Source organism: Spermophilus citellus (genome assembly GCF_964194105.1).
Source record: "Spermophilus citellus genome assembly, chromosome: 6".
NCBI lineage: Eukaryota > Metazoa > Chordata > Mammalia > Rodentia > Sciuridae > Spermophilus > Spermophilus citellus.
This window is the reverse complement of record NC_138187.1, coordinates 32,828,321-32,850,250: the sequence shown is the minus strand read 5'-3', so window position 1 is coordinate 32,850,250 and position 21,930 is coordinate 32,828,321. Positions and strand designations below refer to the sequence as shown.

Here is a 21,930-nt window from a genome sequence, read left to right as displayed (position 1 = left end):
GAAGCTTGCCATGTTTTAGGACCAGGGTGGCTGTGCCTAGAGAATAAGGCAGAGTGGTACAGAGGAGGCAACCAGCAGGATCTGGAGCAACTCTGATTTTATTCTGAGTGACTTCCCACTGAAGGCTTTAAGAAAGGAAGAGCATGATGGGACTCATGCTCTGAAAAGATTCTGAACAGGTGAGTAGATGACTGGCTACAGCCAGGAAAGGGGATGTGGCTGTAAGGGAGAGTGCAGAGGACCCTTGGCAGCGGTGGTACAGTTGTGAATCCTCATTGTGGCAGTGGCTGCATTAATTTGTACATGTGATAAAACTGCACAGAAAGCTACACACACACACACACACACACACACACACACACACACTGTACATATAACTGGTAAAATCTGAAAAACCTCTGTGGACTATAGTGATGGTGACTGTCAATCTCCTGGTTTTGATGATGCCATATTATACAAGATGTTAAAAATAGGAACAAAAATAAATTTAAATTAGGAAGGCAGAAAAAAAGGCACACAGACCCTCCCTGTACATCTCATTCCAATCTCCTATGAGGTTATAATTACAAGAGTTAAAAACAAGAATCAACAAATGGGACTTGCTCAAACTAAAAAAGTTTTTTCTCAGCAAGAGAAACAATAAGAGAGGTAAATAGGGAGCCTACATCCTGGGAACAAATTTTTACTCCTCACACTTCAGATAGAGCCCTAATATCCAGAGTATACAAAGAACTCAAAAAATTAGACAATTAGAAAACAAATAACCCAATCAACAAATGGGCCAAGGACCTGAACAGACACTTCTCAGAGGAGGACATACAATCAATCAACAAATACACGAAAAAATGCTCACCATCTCTAGCAGTCAGAGAAATGCGAATTAAAACCACCCTAAGATACCATCTCACTCCAATAAGAAAGGCAGCCATTATGAAGTCAAACAACAAGTGCTGGCGAGGATGTGGGGAAAAGGGTACGCTTGTACATTGCTGGTGGGACTGTAAATTGGTGCAGCCAATTTGGAAAGCAGTATGGAGATTCCTTGGAAAGCTGGGAATGTAACCACCAATTGACCCAGCTATTCCCCTTCTCGAACTATTCCCCAAATATAAGGTGGGTTTTTTTTTTTTTTTGAGGGGTAAAGTACTGAGGATTGAACCCAGGAATGCTTTACCACTGAACTACATTCCCAGATCTTTTGATTGATTGATTGATTGATTGATACAGGGTCTTGCTAAATTGCTGAGGTTGGTCTTGAACTTGAGATCCTCCTGCCTCAGCCTCCCAGATCCCTGGGATTACCAGTGTATACCACCATACTCAGCCAAGTATAAGATGTTTATTTAAAAAAAAAAAAAAAAAAAAGGAGCCGGGGAGGAGGAGGAGAGGAAGCAAGGATTCCTAAGACTTCCATTTAAAGTACAGATTGCAAAATAAAATGAAAGTAGAAGCAGAACCACAGTGTGAAACCAAGTCACCACCAATAACAGGGTTAAACTGAAAAGGATAAAAAAAAAAAGGGTGAAAGAGATCTAGAGCAACTGGAGTTCTCCTATGCTGCTGGCAATTTGGTACTACCACTTTGGGAAAGTGTTTGGCAAGTTTTGTTAAAGTTGAACATATGCTCACTCACTCCATTCTAAGTATATACCCAACAGAAATACATACAAATACTACCCAAAAGATATATGCACGGACATTCCTAACAACACTATTCATAAAAGTCAAAACTAAGAAGTTCCAATTGCCCCTCAGTGGGTAAAGGGATAAACTATGGTATATTCCCATAACAGAATACTGAACAGCAAAGCAGATAAATATCTACAACCACACACAGCAATACGGATGGATTTCACAAACACACTGTTGAATAAAAGACTGCATACAGTATGATTCCATTAATATGAAGTTCAAAAACAGGTTGTTGCAAGTCAGGATAGTGATTATCTTTAGGGACTGAGGGCACAGAAACTACTTCCCACTAGTACCAGTTTTGTGGGAACATTCCTGGTACTAGTAATCCTCTACTTCTTGATCTAGATCCAGCTTTCTTCAGCCTTAGTGACACTCTGGACTGGATAATTCTTTGTGTAGGAGTCTGCACTGGAGAACATTTAGCAGCACCTCTGGCCTCTACACAAAGAGACCAGAAGCACCTACAAAGCCATGACAAACAAAAATGTGTCCAGACATTGCTAAATGTCCCCCGCGCCCCAAGAACTGCAGATCTAGATGCTAGTTACACAGGTATGTTCCATTTATAAAATGTCAACACTCTGTTCGCCACCCTTTTTCTGTAGATAAGTGACATTTCAACACACACAAGCAGGGAAACCACTTAGGAAACTATTATAGGTATCCAAGTGAGTGGTGACAATGCCTAGGACCAGGGGTGATGTGGAGATGGGGAAAACCAGAAAGATCTGGGTAGGGTTTATGAGAGACGGGACAATTTCCAGGGAACACGGAAATCAGGAAAATAGCAAAACATGTGGTCTGAGTGACGTTTGGTGACACTAAGATGAGGCAGAAGAGAGTCAAAGAATTCTGAGAAAGACTGGGGTGAGGGATCAAATCATGAGCTAAACAGAGGAAACCGAATGCTGTCGTGTATGCGAGAACATGAGAGCTCTAGACACGTTTTTCAACTTTTTCCAACAGAAGCCTGCAGTCTGGTTTCCTGATCTCCCTCCACAAAGCTGACTTGGACCTGGTTCAACTTGTCTTTGGCTATCTCTAAGTCATCAGACCAGGAGAGCACCACTTTATCCTGACAAAGAGGACAGGTCAACCTCCCCAGAGCTCCAGGGGCTGAGGCTGGAGGCAAGTGAAGGGGGTTCCACCAGCCCAGAGAAAAAGCAAGGTTACAGCAAATCTCCTTCCATCTTCAGAACCAGCCCACAGGACTTCTACAACCACTCTTTTAACATCTTTGAAACAGAAAATAACACTCCAGCAGGATGATTTAGATTACAACTGGCAACTAAATAAAATAGGGCAAGATGGGGCTGTCTGAGCAAGAGTTGATTATACTTGAACTTGAACTAGGTTCGATCCTCAGCACCACATAAAAATAAACAAATAAAATAAAGGTATTGTGTCCATCTGCAACTAAAAAAAATTTTTTTAACAATTTATTTAAAGAAGAAGAAGAAGAAGAAGACCAAGTCCAGATAAGCGCGGGTGACAGGAACAAGATCACTTAGGGTAAATCAGATATGACAAATGACAATGAGTCCTGATTTTTTTATCTGAACAAGTGGGTAGATTAAAAGAAGTGAGGAGGGAGACTTCAGGGGAGAGGGTCAGGAAGACTATTTGAGACAGGTTAAGCCTGAGCTGACTACTAAGAGTGTGAGGGAGGAGAATGTCAAGTTTCCAATCTTGCATAATTACAGGAGGGGGAAAAAGGCCCTGACATAAAGCAAAACAAAACAGAAAAAAAGCTCATGCAATTTTCTAAGTGTGGATTATCTTCACTACAGCCTAAGAGGAGTTAAATCAATGTCCCCTGAGTAGATTTCCCATGTGAATTTAAAGATGCCTTTGAGTATTTTGCACCTGCACAAGAGATAGTTTTCCATTTAGGACAAGAGAACATCCTTTTTCTCTCCTGTACAATCTGTTTTTAGAGAATAAAACAAATTCTGTGCTATTTTTTAACCTAGAAATAAAACACACACAAAAAAAAAAAAAAAAAAAGTCTTTTTTTTTGAGCTTGGCATGATGTCTTGGCTCAAAAGAAGAATTGTCTATGAGAACCCTTTGGAAACTATGAAACAGGTCTAAGGCATTAGTATCACTGACATGTACCAACAAGCACCAAATAATTCTCAAATATATAATTGGGAGGTTATACATTCAGAAAGACAACTTTCTGAATAAAACAAAAACTTTGGATTTTTTTTAATCCCAGAGATCTAAGGGGTGAGGGCAGTATGCAATATATTAAATGGAATTACCACATTTTCTACTTTTCTAGAGTCAGATATCAAAACTTCCTTTTTAGGCATAGCTAAAATTAAAAACAAGCCCTTAAAGAAGTTCAGAGCACACATATTGTTTATAAATACCTTGGAAAATACTAAATTATTATTACTAGCTTGTGCAAGTTAGCATTTACACATCCACTTTAGAGATGAGATTATTTTACAAAAATTTAGTCACAGGTAACCCCAAATGACATTCCAAATAAATGACATAAAACAGCAGGAGTATTCAGAATCAAGACCCCAGTTTTGCAAAAACTCACTTATGAACCAGGTCTAAGGAGTTTCAAATTTCTGGATCTGAAAAAATAATTTAGGCTTATTTAGATACAGCTTTTTGGGGGGAAAGGGGAGCTCAGAATATCAGAATAAATATACTCTATGGAAACATTTCAGAGCTATAAGACAAACATGCAAAGTATTTTACTCTGCAAAACCCAGGAGCCTTCCCAATGAGAAAACACCTGGAAACATGGGTATATGCTAGTATGCTTCTTTAGCCTTTAAAATACATTTGATACAATTATTTTGAATTTTCAGAACACCCTCATTCTAAAACGATTGCTACTGGCAATTAATGTGCCAGTTGCGCTAAGAAACTCTTAAAGAGTAGATTCTTTTTATTTTTTTAAATGATTTTTGAGTTTTATTTTGTTTTATTTTGCAGCACTGGGGACTGAACCTAGGGCATGCTGGGCACTGAATCCCATCCCCAGCCTTTTTTATTTTGGGTCATAGGGATTGAACCCAGGGGCACTTTACCACTGAGCTGCATCCTTTTTTTCATTTTGAGACAGAATCTGGCTAAGTTGAGGCTGACCTCCAACTTGTGATCCTTAATCTTTCTGCTTCAGTCTCCAGAGTATTTGGAATTGCAGCCATGTGCCACTGTATCCTGCTCCTTTTTATTTTTCAAGACAGGGTCTTGCAGTTGCCCAGGATGGCCTTAGAATTTGTGGTTCTCAATCCCCCTCAGTCACCAGAGTAGCTAGGATTACAGGCGTACACAGACACGCCCAGCCACATTCAATACTTTCACAATACTATCCTTCCAGTGACATCCTATACAAATGTTTATAAGTTTATATATATGTAACATAGTATACTCAAATATTATTTTATACGTAAATATACTCAAATACTATTTGAGATATATTTTATGTTTATGGTATATGCATATAAATTGTATCTCATATAGTAAGTATACTATTCACTCTTCTGAATTTTGCTTATTTTCCACTCAGTAATATATCTTAGAGAATGTTTCACATCACAATAAAAGCACTATTTATGCTTTTGAAAATCTACCCATCCTTGGGGATACCTGATAATTTATGTAATTAGTTCTGTATTGATGAAACAAGTTATTACTGACTGATAATTGATTTCAGTCTTTTGTAATTTCAAACAATGCTGCAAATATTTTGCCATGATATTAAGTAAATGTATAAATATACCTGCAAGAAAAAATCCTAGGGGCAGACTTGCTAGATCAAAGTATACATATGCTTCTTGTTTGATAGCACCTACTAAATAAGTTTGCACTCTAAACCAAGAGTGTAAAAAAGCTGCTTTCCCACACCATATCATAGAATATTTCAAACTTTTCCATATCATAGAATATTTCAAACTCTCTGGCTACATGAAGAACTGGTTCATTCTTAGTTTTAAAATGTATATTTCATTTAATATGAATGAGACAATATTATTAAAAATTAGAATTTTAATAAAAGAAAATGAATGAAATATATTTTCATATTTGAAATCTACTTTTTCTTTTCTGTGAACTGTCCATATTCTTTAACTCTCAGGCTTTTACCCTTTTTCTAGTTGATTTTTAAAAGCTCTTTATATATTAAGAAACCAGACTTTCGTTTCATATGTATTACAAATTGTTTCTCCTAATTTACCTTTGCATACAGATTTAATTCTATTTTTAGCATGGAGAAATTTTCTATCCAGCTATTTGATTAAAATTCTTTATTGTTTATAATTGTTTTCAACTGATCTTTTGGGTTTTTCAAAGATGTATAATCAAATCATCTGCAAATCATAACAGTTTGGTTTCCTGCTTTCTGAAGTCTTTCTCTAGTTAATAATAATTCTGCTGGTTAGATCACCTCCTTGCTCCTGCTTTTAACAGGAATGCTTCCAAGTGTTCACCATTAAAGATGATGCCACCTTTGTGTGGTAACTATTTCTCTTCAGAGGTTTCTGAATCCGTTGAATTGAACAATTCATTTCTGAGTATTATCTTCCCATGCTTATCAATCAGTTCCATCACTTTTCTTTAGTATCAAAGAACAGCTTTAACTACATGGTTGTTCAGGCAAAAGAAATAATACCAATCTGGCAGGCATGGTGGCACATGCCTACAATCCCAGTGGCTCGGGAGGCTGAGGCAGGAGAATGGAGAGTTCAAAGCCAGCCTCAGCAACTTAGTGAGGACCTAAGCAACTCAGCAAGACCCTGCATCTAAATAAAAATTTTTATTAAAAAAGGGGTGGGATGTGGCTCAGTGGTTAAGCATCCCTGGGTTTTTAATCCCAGGACCAGGTTGGGGCGGGGGGAGACTTAACATCAAATGTATGACTTGCAATCACATTATGCTATTCCATAAATAATTCATAACTGCTCATTAAAATAGTAAGTCCATCTTTATCACATCTTACGCATTATAAAAAGGCAGATACCTCACATTACAGAGAGGAAAGCGGAGTCATAAAAAGGTTGTCATTCTACACGCCCCCTCCCTTTCTTCATTGTGCTACTTGGTGAGTTAGGCTCTGATTGCCCAGCCTGTGTTTTGGCCACCAGAAAGCACCATGGCCTTCAGAGAACTCAGCGGTGCCCAAAGTACAAAGAAAACGGGCTGCCATCTACAACTGAAGCTTCACACATTCTCCTCCAGACTCCTGAAAGCAACCTCCAACTTGGATTCAGGAGCTTAAAACATCTGAAATGCATCACCCAGCAGCCAGCAGAATAGGTTCATGCTCAGTGATACATGATGTTGCCGACATTCCTCAGCCAATTAGAATTCCTTTCAGCTGCAATGGAGGTGCACACAGCTGGAATTGCAGAGCGGGGCGCAGCACCAGACGCATTGATTATACATTACTTAAGCCTTGTTTTAAAACAATAAAAGGTTTTCTTTCCGTTAATCCAGAAATGTGGAAACAACATTCCATTTAGTTTAAATATCCAAATGGGTTAAATTGCATCTGTAGACACAACAGTAATTCTGACATTTTTTAAAAGATATGCTGATCCACATGGCTCGGTGCTTTTGTTTTTACAACACAGCTCCACTGCTCTCCTTTAACTACAATGGCCTTAGGGACTTTAGTCAGCTGAGAAAGAGCCAGAGAGAGTACTATGGACAACAAACAAATTTAAATTGAGGGTTTTTCTCTTGATAAAATTCACTTACCAAACAATAAACTAAGCAGTGGTTTAAGTTGCTCAATAATAAAAACAGATTTTTAAAAAATCTTTGTTTAAAAACATTTAGGCTCTAGAATGGTTTTGAAATTACAAAAAAAAAAAAAAAAAAAATTGATCCAAAGTAAGAATCCCAAAGATTCCCCACCAGAACATCAGAGCACTGTGAAGATGTAGTAATATTTCATCCATCTGAGTTTTTGGAACCACTTAATAAAATGCAGAATTTGGCTGTTCTAGCTTTTAAACAGTGCCCATAAATGTGTTACAAAACCAGTCGAGTTAACAGATCATTAAGTTAATGTTGAAATATGGATTTCCACTCCCCCTCAATTCATAAGAAACTACTTCGTGAGTAATCCAGCCCCCAGAACCTCTCCTCCACTGAACCAGGATGAAAATTCATAGAAGAGAAGGGGAAATCCAACATTCAAGAAACAACTTTCATGGTTGCAAAAATACACAAGTTTTGGACTGAGAAATAAACCTAGAGTAAAAAACTGTAAATTGATGGATTAGAACTACTTTTCAAATGAAGGTAGAAATAAAGTATAGGACAGATTTTGCCCCAGCATGGTGGCTCATGTTTCTAATTCCAGAGGCTCAGGAGGCTGAGTCAGGAGGATCCCAAATTTAAAGCCAGCCTGGGCAACTTTGCAAATCCTCTCTCAAAGTAAAAAATAAAAAGGGATAGGAATATAATTCAGTGGTTAAGTGCCTCAGGGTTTAATCCCTGGTACCAACATACATACACACACACACACACACACACACATCACCCACAAATGTTATCAAATCACAAAATCATCGATAGAACCTGTATTTGGCAGAGGTGATTCCTTTTAAAATATAAAAGTAAGCTCTGCAGCAACATTTGATCTAACCTAGCCTACAAGCTTAGAAAATTCAGTACAAAGAAATGCCTTGCCTGTACCCTCCTAACTTTGAGACAGACTCCAGGGAAATGTCAAGTACACTATGATACAGAGCCCGGCTAAAAACTAAACAGATCACTTAGTCCATTTTATCACAGTTGTTGAAATAAAGTTCTGTATGCCTTATTAAGTGAGGTTCTTTGCTGGTGCAATTGCTACTCTTCAAAATTATCTTAAGAGAAGCTTAACTATTTTGAATCAATTAGGCCACCTATTATCAATCAATTCAAATTTTAACAGCTATTACTAGCAACTGTTTCACTCCAAGTTGCAAAATCCAAATGCCAAACACAAACCACCTTATATTACATATGCTCCAACGTTTAAAATATCCTTGCATTTCCATATACGACCAATGAAGGTCTTGTTCCCCTCCCTCTACTTGGAATTAGAATTTTTCTCTTCACAATATACAGTCACAACCAAAAGACATAAAAAACACAAGGAGATCTGACAGTATTTCAAGGCATAAAAGTCTTTCAACTAAATGGTTAACATCAGAATAAAATTTAATATTTTTCTGAAGAGCACTGTGGAACCCTTAGAGCTCAAAATTCCATTCTTTGACCCAAAGTGGTGCAAATAATGTATCTGGGATTCATTTGTATACCACAGAAGAACAAAGTTTTTGCAAATCCTGCTTGAACTTCAAACTAAAATGTTCCTGAAAGTGTTTGATTTGTCAGTGAACTGGTAAGATGTCTGCAAGGTAATACTTTTTAACAAAAATCACTTGATTTTTGTATATACTATGCCCCCCAAAGTAACGAAATTATTTTAAAACCATTTTCCTACTAAAATACCACAAAGACATTCATTAAAATTACATTATTTTAAATATAAAACTCATTCTTCTACTGTTCAGACCAGATTTCCAAAGCGCTCACTATATTGCCCAATAGTTTTCAAAACAAAAAGGGTCCCACGGGAAGAAAGGAAAAAAGCATAAATGTAATCAATATATAAAATTAATGTGTGGCATAAATCCCTCAACACAAACTCTTGAATATCAGGAGTGAGAACAACAGAAAGTATACACACCCAACAGCAATTAAAAATAAGTGAGTAGCCAAATTGATACGTCTTGTGAAAAAGAGGCTCAAGGAAAGTTATAATGGAGTTGGAATCTTATCTGATAAATGAGGAAACAGACGCAGAAAGGTTAAATAATTTGTTCCATATCATGCAGTTAATGATAGATCTAACCAGTCCAAGTTTCCTAATCGAAATCTAATGCTCTATTCACCAAATACAGTTGTGGACTCCATACACTAAATGTTCTTTAATAACCCCCATGTTTTTATTCTGTTTGTATTCCGTTATGCTCTTTGTGATATTCATTAACTAATTACAATATTGCTCATTTTACATTATTTTTTTCAAATATCAAATGTGAAAATAAACTCTGAAAGCTTATAACTGAAGTATTCAACTTTTGAAAGATGACCACCCAATGTTTCAAATTTCCTTTAACCATAAACATGAGGCCAAAATCTGCCTTACCTTCAACACATTTGAGACTACTGGGATCACATAGGTACACAATCACCACACTCAGACCCTCTCAAATCATTAATAACACCTACTGGAGGAAAGGGAAAAGGTTCTAAAAGAACACTTATCACCTGATCCTTCCCTGTCAAAGGCCACCCTAACTCTAAAGCATTTCTGCATCCATAACATCTGAACTAAGTTCTCCCTTTCACAAGGAAAAGACCCAGACCAGTCAACTAAGATTGGTTAACATATATATCCACCTGACACAAAACACCTTAATTAAAACCTATTCCTTCTAAAACATTCATCTCATTTCTACAAAAACTTCCCAAATCAGATATTTCTGCTTTTAACAAGAAAACAATCTGGTATCAATTGCAGGTTACATTGTAAGTCAGAACCAATGTTGTCACAACTACAATGTCAAAAAAAAAAAAAAATGTGCTTTAACAGTAACCACAAATAACTATGTATACACAGAAGTGTCTGCCCTGCTATAAAAGGTGTAGGTTTCTCCAAAAGCACAGATCCGGAGGATACACCTGTCACTTTACAAAACCAGGGTCTGGGATTGGGTTCATATTATCTGATCTGATATCTTTATACAAAAATAACAACACTTTTCTTAAAAGTAAACCCGGATCACTTAACAACTACAGACTTTCAAAGTAAATTCAGTTTGAAAAAAATTACCTATTGTTTTTACGGATTTTTTTTTTTTACCACTGACTTTATGGCTATGCATGTGCCATAAAATTTCAAAATGCTCACTCTTGCCTTTGAAAGAACCTGACTAGACCGCCTTTGGAGTCAACGGACTGGTTACTAAACAGAAAAATCCAGGGGGAAAAAAAATCCCTGACAGGCATTAGAATGAACTTTTTATTTCCTTCTCAAACTGAAAATATTCGAGTTTGGAAAGTCCCAAAGAAGAACCCTATCTGCAACACTCCAGTCCAGCCTTAGGGTAGAATCTGAAGCCCTGGGGGGTGAACCGGGAGGAGAGGCAGCAGCAAGTACAGAGGAGAGGGAGGAGGCAAGACAAGGCTGCAGGTTGGTGTAGGATCTGCTGTAGCAGAAAGCTCGCATCTCCACGCACCCAAACCACCACGTCGCAGGCCCACAGCAGAGATTCGCGCTCACCCTTGAAGGTGGCACTACAGAGCCACCTAGGAAACACGGGCATTTCATTGAAGACTAAATGGGAGTGAATCAAGGAGCCTGCGCCCGTGCAGCACCACAGCCTCCAGTGTGTGGGAGGGGGATCCCACCCAACCGGGGCTCAAGGGTGTTCAGTCGGGGTGACCGCGAAGTGCAAGACAGAAAACCAAGAACTGAAGAAGCATAGTCAGGAGCAGACAGTGGCCTGGCCAGAGGGAAAACGGAAGTGGACTAGACTGAAGCGCTGGACCACGGGAGAAGCTAGGAGAACCGGACTGGGTGACGCTCGCTACTACACAGGCTTGAGGAATTCGGGTCTGAAGGAAAGAAAGGGTGGAGGCCGCGAGACAGAGCGAGGGGGCGGGGCTGGGAGATAAGCGAGGGCGGGACTAGGTAGAGACGAGGGGCGTGGCTTAGGGAAAGTGAGGGGGCGGGGCAGGGAGGGAGAAGGAAGGAGGCTGGGGGAAAGGGAAGCGGAGGATGGAGGAGAGGAGGGGGCGAGGAGGAGGTGGGGAGAAGCAAGGGGAGCAAGTGGGGTGGGGGAGGAAAGCAAAAGACAGGATGGAAGGGGAAGAGAAGCGGTACGGGGTACGAGGAGGGAGAAGTGAAAGGGCAGGTTGGAGAAGAGGAAGGGAAGCAAAAGAGAGGATGGAAAGGTAGTGGGAAGGAAGGGTCGGGACCAGAGGAGGAAAGCGAGGGGACAGATGGGGGAAGCCGGAGGGAATCGAGGAGGCTGGTGGGGGAGAGAAAGGAAAGCAAGGGGGAGGATGGAGGGGGCGAAGACAAGGGGGTGGCGAGAGAGCAAAAGGGGAGCGCGAGGGGGCGGGGCCGGGGAGAAGCCGGGGGCAGGTGTGGGGGAGAGCGAGGGACGCGGAGGGGGGGCGACCGCGAGGGGGCGGGGCCGGGGAGCGGCGAGGGGGCGGGGCCGGGAGGGAGAAGCGAGGGGCACACGCCGAGGGGGGTGACGAGGTCCTGGGACAACGGCTGGCGTGGGGGAGGGCCACTTCCAAGGGCGCCCTGCGGGGAATGCCGGGGCTGTGCTGGGGTCGAGGGGGCGCCCGAGGGGCGGGTGGGCCTCCCGCCAGCCGTACCTGTCAGACGGATCTTGATGCTGGAGCCGTTCCTGCGCGTCCCAGGGTTCGACATCTCCCGCCAACGATCCGGCAGCCGCGGATCCAGCGCCGCCGCCCCCCGGCCCGGCCCGGCCCGGCCCCGCCGCCGCCGCCTCAAGGTTACGGCTCCGGGCTGGGCGCCGGGGTCCGAGCCGGGACACAAACTCCGCGGCCCAGGCGTCTGGGCGGCGGGCGGGTGGTCCAACCGGGAGATCGGCGCTGGGCCTGGCGCTCCGACCCTTGCTCCAGCCAGCTGAGCCCAGTTCCGAGCCGCCGCCGCTGCTTCTACCTCCTCAGAGCCGGACGCCCGCCGCCCTCGCCGCTTCCGCCGCCGCCGCCTCCCGGAGCCGCGCGCGTGCCCGGCGCCGTGCCGGCCCGGCCCTGCGCGTCCCCGCGCCGTGCGCCCCAGCGACTGCGTGCGTGCGCGTGCCCGCGGGCCACGCCGAGGCGGGGCGGGGCGCGGCGCGCCGCGACGTCGCCCGCCAGCTCTCCTGCCTAGCGCGCGCGGGTCCAGGAGCTCGGGCCTGGGGCTTCGCGCCTCTTGTGCACGGTGTGTACACCAAGAGCTGGAGCTGGAGCGGACCGCGCACCTGGGCCCCGGCGCGGGTAGGAAGGCGCTGTCCGCGCACCGTCGGCATTGGTCGTGACCACATTTCCTGAACAACTGATTTGCAGATGCTGTTGAGGTTCAGGGGATGAATTTGCTTTCCAGGTCTCCAGTGTCCTAAAGAGCTATGAAAGGGAGAGTTGATGGCCTGTACCTACACTAAGCACCTTGCATACGGGCATGCGATTCCATTTTTTGAGTAAAGAGCTTTTAGATCCTGCAAGTTCAAGGGAGGGACTTCCCAAAGAGACAAACACTTAGGTGTACTCTGTGCAACCAGTGTGTTCTGTTGACCTGTAACCGAAGTTGCCAGAAACGCAGGAAGTACCAAATATGGACAAGGTGAGCAGATGAGAAAGATAAAGTTGACAGGTAGATGTTCGCTATTATGCAATCTACAGATGTTTAAACTAAACAGGAGCAATAGGCCCTGTGTTCACCTGCTTTTTGCTACATTTCCCCTCCTCCCAGAGTTGCAGATAAAAACTAAAAGCAATGCTTTCTCATGCAAACAAATTCATCTCTATGGTAACATGTTATAGAGAGGAAATAAAGAAAATGTTATTAGGAAAAGCTGAGTTTGTTTATCATACTTATACTTGATCCGCTTCCTAATTCATTTAACTTACAAATTCTTGGAGTGCCTTTATTTGGTTTGTGTCCCAAGGAAACAAGGGGCCCTTGCTGTATTCTATGAAGCCTTGAGCCTTTCCTGAGGTCACAGTCTTTAGATTAGAAACCACTTCCTAGAGCACTTTGACATGCCTCCCTGTCTCAGGCTAAGCCCAGTAAAAGCAGTCTCTGGTGGGCTGGTTTCAAGAGGTCCTATCTTAAAGCCTCAGTCCATCAAATAAAAGACTGATCCCAGACCATTTCTAAGGCCCTTTGCAGCTCAGACTTTCAAGGATCCTAGTGAAATAGTCAAGAATATGAGCAACAGACTAGTAGATCCAAATCTAGCTCTGCTTCCATTTGTGGGCAATTGTCGCTAGAATGAGCCCTTAGTAACTGTATGAATCTGACCAGGGTCTCTAATGCCTCCAAGTAATTCCTATTCTTCTCTCAATCCAGTCAGTACTTCCTGTTTGAAAAGCATCTTCCCTCTCCCTTTCTTTTTTCCCCTTCCTGCTTACAGGAATCCAGCCTCCAGTTCCTGTCCCCAGCTGTTCCTGACCTTGAAACCTTTCCTTGCTTCACCTCATTGTTTACTTATCTGCCAAGGTGTCTAGGTCTTTCTTTGCTTGGTTGTTTCCTCAACCTGTGAGTCACAAGTTTGCTTCTGGAGGTGACTGAAAGTCATTTCCTTTATTCATTAACATGTAGTTCATGTTGTCATGTAACTAGATACACACCTAACCGTGTTTCACAACATCCTGATCAAGGAGGACTTTCCTAGGTGAAAGCTAATGTTTTATTCATTCAACAAACATCAACCACCTATTATGTGGCTAGGGACAAGGAACTCAAATCAGTCACAGCTTCAGCATTTTGAAGACTCGGTTAACTGAAACAGACATGAACAGCTGACAGTGATTCCACCATAGGGATGTGTGCAGAGGACTAGAACATGAATTGCAGAATAATTCTGCCTGAGAGAAATGAGAATATCTCAGAAGAGTCACAGAAGGCCTTGGTCTGGGGCCTTAAAAACAATGTTCAAATTTGCAGGCTGAAGAACTGGGGAGAGGGCGTTAGAGACAGGAGGAACAGCCTAAGCAAAGGCGTGAGAATAAGAGCATTTTCCAGCTCAGTTTTCAGTAGAAGTACCATTGTGTAGCAGCTCTATGCTCAGTCTACACACTTGACTCCATTAAAAGTTGACAAAGATGACAAAAGCTCACTAAAAAATCATCAACCACTATTTTATTACAAGGCTGTGAGCCTGGCCCTCATTAACTTTAAGATCTATACGTTCATCGTGTATCAAATCTGTCAAACATACTCTTTTTCTAGAACTATCTGGAATAAATAGATATGAAATGTCAAACAATTCTACTGAGACAGAAATGGCACTTGGTGAGTCTCTTCAAGTGTCCTCTTTGCAATGGCTTTACAAACGGCAGTTTTGACCCTGGTTTCTGTGTAGGACTTGGCAGCTGATTTTATTTCCCTGAAATGTATCCCTTTCCGGTGTCAGAGTTATTGGGCATTTGAAATATTTTCCAGTTTAAGAGAAAAAAAAAAAAAACCTCTGCAATAATTTTTAACCCTTATTTTTTGAATCCCAAAGGAGGGGATCTGATAGAAACTCTAGACCCTTCCCCCAGAAAAATTGAAATGTGCAAAACACATCATTTTTTACCTGATTTCAGTGGGTTTATGATCTCCTGAAACCAATTTGTGGATCTAGTACGGGACCATAAACCTTAGACTAAGAATTCCTACCCTAAAGGAAATGATCAAGCAAATAACACTGGGAGTATACCAGATGTACATGTTCGGGAGCCAGATCAGGAATAGACTCTTATATACAGGTATCAGTTGTGCTAAAAATTGAGCAGCTGTGACCCACACGACCCACATTCTCCCCCGACTCTACCACCACAGCTAATGCTAAAGAAAGTTAATGAAATTCTACATGTTTTACTTTGCTCATCTGTAAAATGGGGATAATACTATCACTCCTTGAAAGCTACTGGTGAGTCTTAAATTAAATCATGGATGTGGATTTAACAGTCTAATACAGCAGGCCCTCAGTAAATGGTAGTTCTTATTAACGCATCTAAAATGTGTGGAGCAGGCTTTGCTCCAAAACCTACTAGTGCTATTACCCTGAGGAAATCTGCTGGGATATTTCACAGAGGATTCCTAGTGGGACTGAACAGCTATAGCAAATGCCTCTTGAGAACATGTTTCTGTACCTGACATGGAGCCTCAGAGCCTGTAGCCACATCAAAATTAGCCTTTAAGGTCACAGCCACAAATAGGATCTAGGCTTCTTTTGCCTTTCACCTATACATCAAATTTTTAAGCAATTGGATGTAGAAAATTAGAACTCATGAGCACATTTTTTTCTCTTGTTTTCTTTTTGTTTATTCATTTTGGTGCTGAGGGTTGAACTACCAAAGAACCCAGAGCTTCACACATTATAGGCAAGTACTGTATCAGTGAGCTACATTCCTAGCCCTTCATTTATTTATTCCCAGAAGTCTTTGGGCTTTTTCCTCTGAATTAAACCGAAACTAAATATTACCACTATGTAAGCTTTGCTATATTATTATTGATCAGGTTTATAACTTAGTTTTTTTTTTATTTTCATCATATTTTTTATAAAGTAGACTAACATTTTATTTAAAAAAAAACTAAGCAAAGTATACATAATCAAGCTTATTAGGAGAAGGAAGTGCTTTATAGAAAAAAAAATATATATATATACACATACATACATACATACTTTTAACTGGCACAGCAAAAGCAACAAGAGTGTGTACTTACATACAACTGACCAAAATAAGAACCAACCTGTAATCGCAGAAACTTGAGAGACTGTAGCTGAAAGATGGCAAGTTCAAGGCCAGCCTAAGCAACTTGGCAAGGCCCTAAGCAATGTTGTAAGACCCTTTCTCAAAAACAAAACAAAACAAAATATGAACTAAGGATTATGAAGAACATGATGCAAGTCATTTCCCCCTGATAAAAGGAGTGATCCAAGGTTTTTTTTTCAACTGAAGTTTTTATTGAGATAATTGCAGATTCACATGCTGGTGTAAGAAATAATACAAAGAGATCCCTTGTACCTATTGCCCAGTTTCAATCAATGGGAACATTGTGCGAAACTATAGTATAGTATCACAACCAGGACACTGACATTGGTACAATCTACTGATCTTACTCAGATTCCCCCAGTTTTACTTGTACTGGGGTGTGTGCGTAACTTCTGTACAACCTTAATACATGTAGGTTCCTGTATTCACCACAGTCAACATACAGGACTCTTCCAAATCCACACAATCCCCCATGTAGCCCTTTTATAGCCCAACCCTGTAACACCTGTCAATCACAATTCTGCCGTTTATTTCTAAAATATCCTTATTTCAAAAATATTATACTCAGTTCAAAAATATCATAAAAATGAAATCATACAGGGTGTAATCTTTTAAAATTGGAGCATAATTGCCTAAAGATTCATCTGAGTTGTTACACAGATCAACCATTGCTTGATCCTCCTATTCCGCCTCTGCGTGTATCTACCAAAGCATTGGCAGTTTGTTTAACCGTTCATTCTTTGAAGGACACCTGGGCTGACACTCCAGTTTGGAGCTATTGCATATAAACTGCTGTGAACATTTCTGTACAGGTTTTTATGTGAGCATACAGTTTTATTTCTCTGGGATACATGCCCAGGAGTGCAATTGCTGAGTCACATGGAAATTGCATGTTTAGTTTTATAAGAAACTGCCAAACTGTTTTCCAAAGTGGCTGTAGCCTTTGACTTTTCCACCAGCAGTGTTTCTCAGCATACTTGCCAGCATTTGGTGTTATCGCTTTTTTTTTTTTTAATTTTAGCCATCCTAATAGTTGTGTCATTGTTGGATTTTATGGCCATGGAATTATGTGAGATATAATTTCTTCAAATATATGCAGGCAGATCTTCAGGGACAATTCTAAAAATGGATGAATGAATGAATAAATAAATAAATCCAAAGCCTTTTCCTTTAAAGATCCTAGCTGCACCCCACAATTTATGTTCAGAAACAGCTAAGACCATGAGTGAAAAATGAGAAGGTTATGGAACTGTTGTTCATTTTAAAATGTAATTTTGGCCTCATGCAGTGGCACACACCTATAATTCCAGCAACTGGGGAGGCTGAGACACGAGGATCACAAGTTCAAAGGCAGCCTCAGCAATTTAGCAAGACCCTGTCTCAAAATTAAAAAAAAAAAAAATAAATGAATAAAGAGGGCAGTGGATGGAGCCCAGCAGCTTGTGCTTTAACAAGCCCTCCAGGTGATTCTGCTGCAAGCTTGTATTGGAGAAACACACATGCTAGGTCAGATCCACAGCACCACATAAACATAAATAAAATAAAGGGTATTGTGTGCATCTACAATTTAAATTTTTAAAAAAAGAAGTATACAGTTGCCTTTCTGTTGTTTTAACTTTATTTAAATAAATAAAGTTATTGTGTGTATCTACAATTTTTACATTTTTTTTAAGAAAAGAACTATACAGTTACCTTTCTGTTGTTTTAACTTAAAAAAGAGAGAGCAGCAATGTTCAAAATCCAAAGCAAAGATATATAAGCTCAGATGTTAACAACTGTAGGTAACCTAAGCAAAAATGGACTACATTTGAAGAACTTCAGGGGAGTCATAGGATCCTTGCAGATTTCATTCTTAACAGCAAAGGCTGCCTGGGAACTACAAGGGAGAAACATGAGTCCCCTTTACTTTAGTACTGGAACTGGATATGACCTTCTACCATCAATACACACAGTAGGAGTTTTTCCCCAATAGGAAAGGGACTGAGCAGCCCTCTAATGGTGGATGGTTGTGTCAGTTACATGATGCAGGAAAGAGGGCAGCAGATTTACGTTTCCTGGGGTTGGATTAAACTCCAGCAATTAAATTAGAGTTCGTTTTTTTTTGATTCCTCAAGGACACACTGGCTCTAATATGAAGATGGAGAAAAGGCTGAAGGAAGTCTATGATTTTAAGCAAACTGGAAAATTCATGAACCAGACAGATTATTAAAAGGCGCTGTAGGAGGTACCAGTTGTCGCAAAAAATTAGCCGTAGTTTCTGCTGGCATCCTACAGATGGGCAGAACTGGTAACAGAATCCTGGCTCCATGTCTGCCTTGCCCACAATATCAAAATCAAACTCATCTTTCTGCTGAGATCCAACAAAGCTTAAATCTCATCCTGTTTGTGCAAAAATAGAAGCAAGTGCAGATAATTGTGACAAAGATTCCCCTAGTACCCAGAAAGGGGTGGGAGCTGCACCTCATTACTTTAAGGCATTAATATAAACAAATTAAGTTAATTTGGGGTTTAATAACATCTGGTTTGTGTGAGGGAGGATGCTATATAATTACCACAGCTACTCTCTCTGCCTAGGGAACACAATAAAGATTTTTCAAGGATTGATATTTCTAATCCAGGCTCAGCCTCTTTCCTCAATGCCTTTCAGAGCGTGGTAGTATACTTACAGCAAATACTGTGTCCCTCTCTGTGCCCCTGTAACCTGTGTTAGCCCTCTACCTGCCTTGGACCTTTCTGGAGGAATGGAACTTAGTCTGGGAAATGGCTTTAAGACTTCAGGGTTTTGTTTTTTTTATTCCCAGGACTCTTTTTTAGAAAACACATTTTGTCATTTGTATGCAACTATTGGTAATGGTATTTCATTTTTTCCTCTCTTTGTTGTTCCATAGATTATTAAGCAAATATTTATTAAGAACCTCCTGAGACCAGGCAATATGCTAGCATGCAAGGAATTTTAAGGGATCCATGAGGTACAGATCCTGGGTTTTGGGCTCACACCTAATAATGGAAGCACACCGAGCTAATCATTAAAACAATATATAGACACTGAGACAGGAGGATAGCAAACTTAAATCCAGCCTCGGCAAAAGAGAGGCACAGCAACTCAGCAAGACCCTGTTTCTAAATAAAATACAAACTAAATAGGGCTGGGGATGTGGCTCAGTGCCCCTGAGTTTAATTCCTGGTAACAAAAAAAAAAAAAAAAGCAAAAAATAATATATAACCGTGATAGAAGAGCTAGAAAGAAGCCTTCTCATTCTTTGTGGACACTTATATACCTTGGTTTTGCAACATATCTAAGTTTCTTAAGACGTGCAGAAATTAGTAGTGATTAATTCAGGAGCATCACCAACTTCAATGCCATGTTCTTAGGATGTATCTTTGGTAACTTAATTTATTATAAGGCAAACTCCAGCCTTTGCTTTCTAAAAGGCCTTAAGCAGCTCTGTATTTATATTTCACTTCTATTCCTGCTGTGAGTTTTCATCTTAGGTTGTCACTTAGAGATCTAATCATTTTAGACATTGCAATCTGCTCAGAGAGCAATCCGGGATGTCTTAACTCAGCCCGGGAGCAGGGCGGCTCTGCCTCTCTTTAATAAGGAAGAGTCCTCAGCGTGAAATGGGGAAATGGCTTTATTTTTCACTAAGGAAAGTCCTAGCTGCTCAGAGATAAGACTGGACTTATAGTCATTGAGTATATGGGTATGGTTGGGCTTTCAACTCATAGACAAAAACTAAGAGAAGGCTTGATGTTAACTGTCATAAGCCACAGTACATCTGAATGGAATATTTGGATAATAATGGGTTGGCCAAGGAGGTTTGTCTTGGAAAGAGGGTGGGGCTGTGTTTCACTAGGGACAGTTTCATGAAACCCGTTGGATGAATGCATTCTTCCCCTGAAGGACTTTCCGCTCTCTGAATGCAATCCTTTGCAGAATAATTTTTATAGAAGTGGGAGGAGAAGACTGGGGTGGAGCTGGGGGCAGGACTTGCGCCGACAATGAATAACTTGGAAAGTTATGAACCAACCAGTTGCCTAGGATATGTTATTTAGGTAGCACTAGGGTGTTTGATCAAAAAGAACTGTCCTAGCAGTTTAAAAGGAAAGGTTGTCACCTTGACCCTAGGTCACTCACAAGATTCCTAGGGTTTTGATAGTACCTGTAAGTCAGAAAACTGGACTGATAACTATACACAAAGAGAAGCCTTTGCCAACGGTATGCTAGGGTTATTGGGGTGAGTAGATCCCTTGGAAATCCTTCATGAGGTGTCCCATAAACATTTGGTTTTGGCTTCTCCCCTGGATTCTGATTTCTTAGTAACTCAAATGTTACTTTTCCCATTTTTTTCTCAAACCTAGAGTCAGAGCAGGAACTCTTTCGTAAAAAGTCAAAAACACCAGAATTTCCTTCCCAGGAAATACATGGAGGGCTAAAAACTCAAGGCATGTAAGAGCCAGGAGGGACCCCAGAGCAATGAATTTCCTGGCAATTTCCATGGCAAGGATGTAACCTGGGGTGGGTGGGCAGGAGCAGAATGGACTTTGGTGCTCTCCCTCCCACTTTGTTATGGGATATTGGGTGATTCCCTTAAACCTCTGATTCCTCACGTATAAAACAGCAGTGACACCAATGTCATGCTGTTATTATAAGCTTTAATGATACAGAAGATGGTATCTGTGAAAGGACTTTGCAAAGGGGTCTTTTAAATATTTCCTGACCTGAGAGTGTTTGTATCTACACCTGCTTTTCTTTCCAAAGAGAGAAAATTTTGTTTCTTTTATATGTTTACTCAACTGAATGCATAGCTTCTGACCAGATATTTATAAAAATAAATAAAACTTTCCCAGAACTTAAAATTAATTCTTCAATGTTATGATCCCTGCCCCACAAAAGAAAATGAAAACAAAACTCAAGAACACCTTCAATGTTTTTTTTTCTACATATCACCTTCTTCAAAGACAGTAAATCAGGGATATGGAATATCTTTCCATTTGTGAGTCACCCAAAGTGAGCAAAAGAGCATTCACTTTGGGGAAGAAGAGCTCATACACGGAAACCCCTTCCAGGTACCTCCCCAGTTCTTTGTCAGACTTCTGCAGGTAGATATGCTTGAGGTGCGTGGGTTCAGAACCATAAGCCTGTTACACACCATGACATCACAGAATTCTAATGTATCTGTAACTTTTTTTTTCATTACTAAAAACCTATCAATGACAAAATCGAGATATTCCTCAATCTCCCAGTCAGCTTGGCAAAAAGTATTCCAAAATGTATACATATATACAAAATATGTATGTGTTTATATATGTACATATGAGACACCTGCATATATGTGTGTGTATATATTTACATATATATATATATATATATATATATATATATATATATACTTGATATTTTAATAATATATATGCATTGTTATTTCTTAATAATTTAACCAATTTAGACTTTGTTGACTCCCCATTATGAAAGAGGAGGAGTTAGGTAATACGACTTCCCTCCTCCTGAATCCATTTTTGGTGTTCATATTTTCAGTGCTTCTATTTGTACTTTTAAATACTTTGTTTGACACCTGTTTCCTCTTCTGCCAACTTGTCACTTGTGGTTCCTCCCTGTTGAAGATGTTGGTACCCAACCCTCTGTTTCATATCTCTGTGTTCCCATAAACCTCCTTCTTCCCACATATTCAAGGATGA

At 40.6% G+C, this 21,930-nt stretch overlaps 1 protein-coding gene across 4 annotated transcripts in view; it reads right to left on the bottom strand.

The window, feature by feature from the left end:
* The window catches only part of SMURF1 (SMAD specific E3 ubiquitin protein ligase 1), a 94,222-nt gene extending 81,701 nt beyond the window's left edge, over positions 1 to 12,521 (bottom strand). For 3 of the 4 annotated variants that reach the window (XM_081298555.1, XM_081298556.1, XM_081298557.1), the window contains exon 1: positions 12,118 to 12,520. In XM_081298555.1, coding sequence (XP_081154681.1) covers positions 12,118 to 12,172 — 55 coding nt within the window. In that variant the 5' untranslated portion in view covers positions 12,173 to 12,520. Of the gene's footprint in view, positions 1 to 12,117 lie in introns of all 4 variants that reach the window. The other variant, XM_081298558.1, reaches the window with a different exon arrangement.
* Between the last annotated feature and the right edge of the window lie 9,409 nt (positions 12,522 to 21,930).